At 41.9% G+C, this 9,920-nt stretch overlaps 1 protein-coding gene across 1 annotated transcript; it reads left to right on the top strand.

The window, feature by feature from the left end:
* The first annotated feature begins 8,404 nt into the window (after positions 1 to 8,404).
* LOC104847782 (olfactory receptor 2AT4-like) lies at positions 8,405 to 9,349 on the top strand. The gene has a single exon (XM_010603344.1). It carries the CDS (start codon positions 8,405 to 8,407, stop codon positions 9,347 to 9,349), a length of 945 nt encoding a protein of 314 aa, XP_010601646.1.
* The last annotated feature ends 571 nt before the right edge of the window (positions 9,350 to 9,920 follow it).

The raw sequence follows: 9,920 nt of genomic DNA, 5'->3' as shown, positions 1-9,920 counted from the left end.
GCGCGTTGGGAGAAATATGTTTATGGTCAAATATCAAAGTTACTAGCCTTCGTTTAAATGTTTTTAACATAGAGACTTTTAATATGTGAAATACCATAAATACTGTGTTATCTCAAGTTAAAGAACAAAAGAAAAAGATAATGTCTTGTGTTAATCCTCCTTATGTTATTCGTAAGAAATATAGAGATTGCTTATGAAACTGATAATGAATATAACAACAGCTGTTTTAATTATAAATTAATCAATTGTATATTCTCAAAAATGATGACTTCCTTTCATTCTGTGATGGTTTTGAGACAACCTCTCTTCATAATGATGCTTGCAAAAATTACATGTCAAGCCTCCACAACCTACGATCTAACTCCTGCAGAGGCTGGTAGTCAAAGACGGGTAAGAGAAGTGTAGAGAAATATCCAACCTAAGACAGAGCATGAGTATCAGAATTCTCATGGCTTGATGACAGGTAAGGGATTTCTCTGGACATTTCTCACCTAAGACAGGCACAGTCTTTCTGCTGAGCTGGGAAAGTCCCTGCTCTAAATATAATAAAAAGGGGGATATGTCGGGGCCCAGTTATGGCACACTGGAGTTTGACATTTGGAAAATAACTTCTTCCTGTACAATTAAAGCATCAACACAATCTATGCAACATTTGTTACTTTTCAAGGAAACTGTTTGTTAAGCTTGTTCTGATTCTTTTACCCTGACATAACAGGAAACTCGTTAGCCAAAGATCTGATGTTATTTGTAAGAGTCAGGAAATCCGGTCTTTGCATAAAGATAAAAACAATTGCTTGGTGTTTTCTGTTGTTGTGTGCCCTTAAAAGCTTCCTGTTGATGTGAACCTATAAAAGGAGCTGTTTCTGTGAAATAAATCAGACTTCTCTTTGTCTCCACTCAGGCTGGAGTGTTCTTTCCTTTCTCAATCCTCACTCCCCGACTCAGGCATGTTCGTGTTGTGACGGCTGGACCGCCACACAGAAGTTGCTGTCCACTTGGCTTAGCCTCTAGATCTTTGATACTGGTATTGTTTATAACCCTTAGGCCAGCAATCTCAGTCTTGGCATACTAGAAAGAGCAACTGAGTGGAACAAATATGTCACCTTGACTAAAGTAGTGCAATTAGCAAAACAATAGCAACAAACACAGCCTAGAAAATGACAAACTATGGTAACTATGAATTATAACTTTTAACTGTATGAATTAGGCTTGTGGTTCTATAGCAAAATCTAAAACAAACCAATAACACATACAGTAATATACAGTAACACACATACTATATAGTCATATACAGTGACATATACAGTAATAGACAGTAAACAGACCCTCAGTATGGTGATTTTACCCTCTGGGGAAAAAGTTTTAAAGGAGCTAGGGGGAAAATAGAGAAATATAGCAAGAGGAAGAGATTAGAAGCAAGGCTGGAGGACACAGGAAGATTAAGAGAACTTTGGGAAACTGGTAAAGAAGACAGGATGAGAGAAGTAAAAAAATGAAAACAACAGAACAGAACAATAAGAACAACAACAACAAAAAACTAGAAACAATATTCACACTCATATAAGGACAAGAACAATGAAAAACAAAACAAGACAAAACAAAAACAAGAAAAGAAGAAAATAAAAAAGTGTCCACTTCAAGGTATGTCTCTGTTGCCACTGGTAGAGAATGTTGGCAGAGTCCAGATCCATGTTGATCAATCCCAGGAAAACAGCCATAGATTTAGGGTGTGGTAGTGAATAATCCCAGCAAGCCTGCACCTTTAGCTCCACTGAAAGCTTGTTTCTGGCTGTAAGACTGGGACCCAATTTGTTCCGGATACTCTGTGGGCTTCCTGCAGGATAAAACTTGGCTCCCTACTGGCTGGAACTTGGCTCCTTGATCTTCTGCTGATTTAACAGCCTCTCCCTGACACTGGCAGCTGCTAGATGGAGCCAGCATGCAATTGCTCTGAATTCTGAGCTCAGTTGGCCCTTCTCCAAGATGGCTACCAGCCAATCACCCTCTCTTGGGAGGTGTCTGAATCCAAATAACTCAACAGCTACTGCAGTATGTTGCATCTACTGCTCCATTCCACTGGCGCACTTCTCCATGGAGGCCTCTGGGGTCACCAGTAGTCACCAAGTGCCTGAAGTTTCAAGCCACCTCTCCCATGCAGTGTGACTCAGGGATCAGGGGGAAAGCTTGGCACCTCTTTTTTCTTCATTGAAGTCTCTCTCTTCACTCACCTTGTGAGTTTCAATTCTTGCTTCAGATCCTTCCTTCATCCCAGGGATCCACTTCCCTCCTTCTTATCTTCCATATGTTGCTATATTCCAGTGTCTGGCAACCAAATCTCAGAGATGCTCTTTCTCTGCTGTTCACTACTTCACCATGTTTCCAGAAATATCCCCTGTGAGTCTTTGGTACCAGGGATCAAACTCAGGACCCTGCATTTGCAAGGAAGGTGTATTGCCACTGAGCTAAATCCCTGGCTCCTTGTGATTCTTCTTGGATATTTCCTATCAATTTCTTTTTCCAGTTCATCTGTCCTTTCTTATTTATATTAATTCAAAAAGTGCTTAAGTTTATATGCTATATTTTTTTAGTTATAGAATATTCATTCATTTTTTACAGATTCAAATTCTCCTTTAAATTCTTGGCTTCTCATATTTTGCCTATTTTCCCCCCAAGAAAGGGGGAATATATGAATCATTGTTGCATTAAGGTCTTTGACTGATAATTATAGTGGAACCACCTTTGTTTCAGTTTCTACCTTAAGGGAATTTATACACTGATGTTGATGTCCTTCTTTGCAGTACTCTCCTCTCCAGGAACTTGTCTCTTCAGTTCTGGTCATTTCAGCAACCAAAACTCCAACCTCTATCACCTCAACACAGTAGGACTTCTGTTTTTCCATTTGGGTCAATTCTCCCATCCTTCCATTTGGAAAATGACCTCAAGCAAAAAGCCAGTGTCCTGGAATTCAACCTCCAAGGCCTGTCTTTCCTCAAAGAAAAGTCATTCAACACCTGCCAGGGCTGCTTTCTGAAATGTTTAAATATTTGTTTTGCATATTTTGCCCAACTTTTGTGGTTGGTATTTGGCATAAAATTTATTCCAAACAAGCCACTCTGTAATAGCCCAACATTTAAAATACTCTTGAACTTTGACATAACATTCACTCTTGATGGAAAAATCATAGCCCATGGGATTTTAGAGTAAATCAATGCTTTTATGTTTATTTGTGTGTGTGTGTGTGTGTGTGTGTGTGTGTGTGTGTGTGTGTTTGATTGTTTCTATAGGTAATTATATTCCTTTTGAGAAACAACTCCTAGCCCTGGTGTAGTCTGACTGCCTGATCAGGGAACAGTAGATTAATGTGGGTCTCTAGCTATCCCTTGTAAATTGATTATTAATTTGAATAAACAAAAATATAAAATAGGAACTGTATGAAAACATCCCATCATGAAATGGAAGTAATACATGTAATGTTAGCCTCAGGCTGACCCTAAAGGCAACAGTAATCAGATGGCTTAGACTCCAGTGACAGCCAGTCTTGCTGCACTGACAGATTTCCACCAACTTTAAACATATAGCCTGTGGGAAATCCCCAATAATAGATTTCTTCAGAAGAAAAAATTCAAGCCCTGAAATTATAAGTACTTCTTTAAAATATGTGGGCACCACCCAAAAAGGGACTTCTGCTGTAATAATCCCCATTCACTAGGGCCCTGAAGGACCACCAACAAAGTAAATGCTATCAACAGGCAGAATCTGTGGTGATATATCTGGTTTTGTACCTGGTAAGTTTATCTTACATAAAATGTGAAATTTAAAGAGGTATGGATCTGTTCCAGTGTATGGGCAATGGCTATGGTCTAGGAATGTTGAATGGGCAAGATAAGAGGACTGGGAAGAGGTCTATAAAACAATTAAGACATTAGACATCTTTGGATAGGTACAAATTATAAAGATATTAATTCCCCATAGACTATTTACTAAAAAGTGCCCATGGTAGGAAAAAACATATAATGTCAGAATGAAGAGGCAAAATCAGGTAGACAAGATGATCCTTCCCATGAATTTCAGTCAGACGTTTTTTAAGGCACCCCAGTGTTGCTCAACAGATTCATGACAAAAGGCCACAGTGGCATGAATAGAGATTTACCTGGGTTCATCAGAGCTAATCTTGTTTACTTTCCCCTAAATACTCAGTATGACAACAATGGAGACCAACATCAACCCATGATATGAACCACTGCTCAAGGACAATGGTCAGCTATAGAGGTACATTAATTGCACTACTTTTTTTTTTATTTTCAGTACTGAGAATTGAACACAGGGGCTTTATAGGAAGCTCCATCTTCACTCCCTTTATTGCTATCATTTTTTAAAATGATAAACTAAGGAAGGACATACTGCTGCATCCTCTCATTAACCCTAAGAACATGGTTCCAAAATATGAATATAAGTAAGAATGTGATTCCACAGTATAAGAATGTGGTTCCTCCTCAACTTAGAATTCTGTTGGATTCTGTATTTTAATTCTGAATAGTAAAGTACATCTACCAGGAGTGGAATGGTTCATTTAGCTGACCAGAAGCTAAAATTACCACCGAAATTGTGGGGCTTTCTATGTCACTGAATCAACAGGCAAAGAAAGGTACAACTAATAGAACTGAGTAGAAAGAAGAAACAGGGAGCAAGGAGAACTATTTCAGGAACCAGAGCCTTCTCTGGAGAACATATTAGTATCTCTGTGTGCAGCTATAAAAGTTAACAGAAAACCAGGAAAACAATACAGGAGGATCATTCATATATTACAGCCCCAGACCCCATCCTCTTGACTATTATATCCTCCTGGTGTAGTGGCCAGGGAACTGGGCAGGGAATAGAACCCTGTGTCTGAATACTACTTCTGCCTCTAGGTACAAGGGTTCAAATGGGGATGTTATTGGACTTCCTAGACATTGTTTTTCTTCTCTTGGACTTCCGGTATACCCTGTTGCTATTTCCTGTGTTTTCTGTGATTGTGAGGATCAGATGGGACCATCAGAATGAAGGCTACACCATTAGTGTAAACCTCTGGGCCCTTGAGGGATGTTAACAAGGATCTTCTCATTATCAGCAAAGCACAGGAACAAATCTTATCTCCCTCTTCTCCCATAGGTGCCATAGGAGATGTCATGAATGAGCCTTGACGGATGGTGAGTGTGGTGCCAGGGGATCACCATCTAGAGAGAAAGTATCTCAAGAGACCTGCTTGAAAGGAGGATCCTCAGGGTTCAATGGGCCGTGGCTCAGCCTGAACCTGCTACATCCATCAAGGTCTCACCTGGAGAGATAGAGGAGATCCTAGTGTGGACCAAACTGAACAGGTGAGTGATGCTGGGAATGGAGTGCCTAGAGATGGCAGAGAAAGCTGGGATAGAGAGACAGGAACAGGAATCCAGGTGCTATAAATCTGGGCCTCAGATAGGAAAGACAGATTGGGTATGCACAGAAGCAAGCATCAGAAGCCAGGATGGCTCTGCATACATGAGCTGGGAGAGCGTCAAGGCATCCATCCTGACAGGTCAGGGCAGGGTGTTGTGCTCACAGAATTCAAAGAATCTAGGTCAAGACCTTCCCATAAAAAGACAAGCTGAAGACAGCAGAAACTAGCAATGCTGAGGTCTAACAAGTCCCAGGCTCTTTGTAGCACTCTCTAAGCATTCTCTCCTGAAAGAAAATTTATAAAATCACAGATAAGGGAAACCAGAGTCAATGAGAAAAAAAGTGACTTACTCCACGGCACAAAGCTGAAAGTGGAATGGGGACAGGAATGCAGTCCTTTCAAACTCCCAACTTAATCACTATTGTGTCTAAGTTGTAATGAAACTAGAGAACGAGACCTGCAGAGGAGCTCACTAAGAGCCTTCTCTCTCTCTCTCTCTCTCTCTCTCTCTCTCTCTCTTTGGCATATGGGCCACAGGACATCCGACTCTGAATCTCCTGTTCTGCCCAAATCAGAGGGGACATGCAAAAAATGGTTTGTTGAATTGTAACCCTTCAAACATTTTCCCCTCAATCCACTCACCATAAAAAAGGAGGTCGGGGCTTGGGCTCAGGGTCTCAAAATCACAGGAAGGACATGGCAGAGCTGCTTGAAGAACCAGCACTCTTGGTTGCCAGATGGGTCTCAGTCCTTGGCAGCAGGGAGTCTCCAGGAGCTGCCTCTGCCTCATCCCTCTGAGTCGACAAGGGCCTGCCCCTTGTCTGCTCCTCACTATCATTTGTTGAAGAAGTATAACCTCTCGCTATGGAGTCTAAGTGATAAGAAAAGATGAGATGCTTACAATACAGTTTCTACTTTCAGGAAGCTAGTTTTTCTGTCTTTTTCTCTCCTCAACACTATAACCAGCTCCCAGACATCCCTATAGAGAAGATCTGCTGGGGCAAGCTGTGAGCACTGGGGAACAGTGCTATGTTGGCCCTAAACACAAAGCTGCATGATTCAGAGGCAGATATAATTCAGATGATAACCATCTAAGCCTGTGAAATAAACATGAGAAAGTTCAGCAAATGCTGATGTTTTCTATAATAAACTAGTACTTTGGAATATTAAATGTTAAATTATTTCAGAAATTAGCTTTGGTACCCCCGCTTTGCTGGTGTCCCAAGTCTGGGCATCTTGTTACATAGTCCACAACCACCAGGCTATGAAAAACCATAATACCCCTCCAGTAGCCTCTCAGCATCTGTGTTTCCACCTATAAAGCAGCAGACAGAGGAGGGAGGGAGGGAAGATACAGTGGTGCCTCTGAGGGCTCCTTTGGTTTTGACCCTCTGAGTGCCTGTCCTTCTAGGCTCTACCCCAAACTCAGCCTTACCTGGGGGTAGAGGTGCGGTGGTCTCTCTGAGCCCAGCATTCAGGGCAGCAAGGTTTGCATCCATATGAGTGTGAGGAAATGCTGAGTACTCCTTCTGTTGGCTTCTGGCTGCGGGATACTCTCAGTTTGAGGCAAAGCAGTCTCTGTCTTTTTCAATTCTTGGATATGCTTTTTGAAGGAAGCATTTTCATTTGCAGACATCAATTTAGTATCTGCCATATAGAGAACCAGATAAAAATTTGAAATTTAGTTTTGTCTGGTTATCAATGGCAAAGGAAAATGGGAAATATGTTCTCCCCTTGAAAACCTGAACTTCTGTATTCTCCAGGAAGGATGTATAGAAGAAAGGGCTCTTTCTGGCTGTGCTGCCAGCCAGTTGTGGCACTTAGCCAAGTCCTGCCCTTCATATGCACCATTTCTGGCCTAGAGACAGTGCTTGTCTATTTATTTATTTCATTTTATTATTCTGGTTTTATGCATGAGATTTTTTTTGAAGAATGGGAAATTAGAAGTGATTCTAAGGAAAATAAGGGGGAACTACTCATGGAATCATCAAGATTAAGGAAGCCCTAATGCCAATATTCTCATAGACTTGCTCTGATGGTCATATAGGCCAAAGGACAAGCCTAAAAAGCACAGTGAGTTATTACTTTCTTTCAGCTCAAAATTCTTGAGCTGTGGCTTGAACTTTCACTTCTGATACACCTGGCAGGGGTTCTTTTTCTTTAGAACTGATATCCAGTTTATCTTCATCAACAATGCAGCCCAAGCCTTCCCAGAACACCAGGGCACTTTCTGACCTGCGGACAAAGGAGCCTACAGGGAATGGGCAGCAGTGGTCACACAGGGGCATGTGCCGAGCTGCAAGAGTACTAGGACGGTCACTGAATAGAATCACACAGATACTGCATTGGATTCTCTGTTGCTGACGAATCATGGGAAGAGGCCATTAATAGGATTCCTGTCAGGAATGATTCTTCCTGCCACGAACATTTTCAGTGTAACTCCTTGACTGTAATGATGACAAACAACCCCACATGCAGAGACAGAGTACCGAGTATTCAGCTTTGATGGAGATAGCAGAACCACTGGACCAAACAAACAATAGAAAGGAGACGGTCTCTGATTAATTAGTAGAAAGGGAAGTCAGTAAGCCTTGGAGAAATCAGCCCTCTCTAGTTACATGGTGACAAAGATGTCACTTTTTAAAAACTTGAACATATCCAAAAAAAGAAAGAAAATTTAAGATCTAATGTCTCCAAAAGGACAATATGGCACATGGAAAGAAAGACCCACAGAAAATCCTCCCTAGCACTTAACATAATTGATTTGAAAAGGAAAGGGAATTTGAGGGTATGATGATGAATTTGGGGGTTGCACAGATCCTGTTATATGTCCTTTAGAGTTGCTTGTAAATCAACATGGTTACATTAATTATGCAGAGGTCACTCTGTAATTATCATTCCAAACTCTGCTTATTCTGTTTCCAGATGAGCCTGCTTTCCAGATGTTCTACTACCCATTTCCTGAACATTCAGTTTTAATCCACAATGGAGACCACAACATGTAATGTATCAGGAGAAGCCTTAACCATTTTCTACCTTACAGGCATTCCCTCTCTGCCAACTTACCTCATCTTTCCTATATTCTTCATCTTTCTCATTCTTTATCTGCTCATCCTTGTGGGTAACACCTTGATCCTGGTGGCTGTGCTGACAGAGCCCAACCTCCACAAGCCCATGTACTTCTTCCTAATTAACCTCTCAGCACTAGACATCTATTTCACCACAACCACAGTCCCCAAGATGCTGTCCCTATTCCTATTTGGGGACCACTTCCTCAGCTTCCCTGCCTGTTTCCTGCAGATGTATCTGTTTCATAGCTTTTCCTGCTCAGAAGCTTTCCTCTTGGTGGTGATGGCCTATGACCGCTATGTAGCCATCTGCCGCCCACTGCACTACCCTGTCCACATGACTCCACACACCAACGTTGCACTGACAGCCAGTGCCTGGCTCTCTGCCCTCCTCCTACCCATCCCAGCAGTGGTACAGACCTCCCAGATGGAATTTGACAACATCGCCTACATCTACCACTGCTTCTGTGACCACTTGTCTGTTGTCCAGGCTTCCTGCTCTGACACCAGCTCCCAGACCCTCCTGGGCTTTTGCATAGCCATGGTGGTGTCCTTCTCCCCCCTCCTCCTGGTGCTTCTGTCCTATGCTCGCATCCTGGTCTCGGTGCTTCGCCTCAACTCCCAGGAAGGACGTTCAAAGGCCTTCTCCACCTGCAGCTCCCACCTCCTTGTAGTGGGCACCTACTACTCTTCCATTGCCATAGCCTATGTGGCCTACAGGGCTGACCTGCCCCTCGACTTCCACATCATGGGCAATGTGGTGTATGCTATTCTCACACCAGTGCTGAATCCTCTCATCTACACACTGAGGAACAAGGATGTCAAAGCAGCCATCATCAAAATGACATGCCCCAGGAGATAAAGAATTATAGGAATTCCTGATTCAAAGAGTCTATCTGATCTTCTCTCATAAACACCGACAACACTAGAGGGAGACACGGAAAAATTGAGGCAGCCAGGTAGAAGAATAATTCTCAAAGCATAGTTCTAGATAGTTTTCTATTGTAATCAAATAACAGAACTTTCCTGGATTCACAGACAAAATGTTTTTGAGCTGTACACCCTCAATTTTACAAGACTGTAAGTATAATTGAGATAGTAGTACCATTCATTTGAACAATGTTGATTCTGTAGTCCTCCAAGTGCTTGACTAAAAAGAAATTTAGTCATTTCTCTTTAATCTATTCTTTCAATATTTCTGAAAATCCCTTGCGTTTCTGGAAGGAATTGTTCTTGCCTTTTTTGTAGAAATAGCTGCATAGAAGCACACTGCAAAGGAAAACCTGAAAGTGCTGTCTCAATCTTAGCTGCCTGAAAGTCCCCTGCTATCACTAACATTTCAGTGCCAGCTGCACAGGGGCTTGGCCTCTGCTATCTGGACCTTGATGGTGTCTTAAAAGCCAAGCATACTCCCCACTCAGCTTATGCTCCGC

The sequence above is a fragment of the Fukomys damarensis genome, unplaced genomic scaffold, assembly GCF_012274545.1.
Source record: "Fukomys damarensis isolate Sample0158 unplaced genomic scaffold, DMR_v1.0_HiC HiC_scaffold_16, whole genome shotgun sequence".
Classification (NCBI taxonomy): domain Eukaryota; kingdom Metazoa; phylum Chordata; class Mammalia; order Rodentia; family Bathyergidae; genus Fukomys; species Fukomys damarensis.
Note: the sequence above shows the minus strand (reverse complement) of the source record. Positions and strands in the feature narration are given on the sequence as shown.

Bases quoted from the DNA above. Each gene is read 5' to 3' on its own strand.
- LOC104847782 (XM_010603344.1), top strand. From the start codon at position 8,405: ATGGAGACCACAACATGTAATGTATCAGGAGAAGCCTTAACCATTTTC.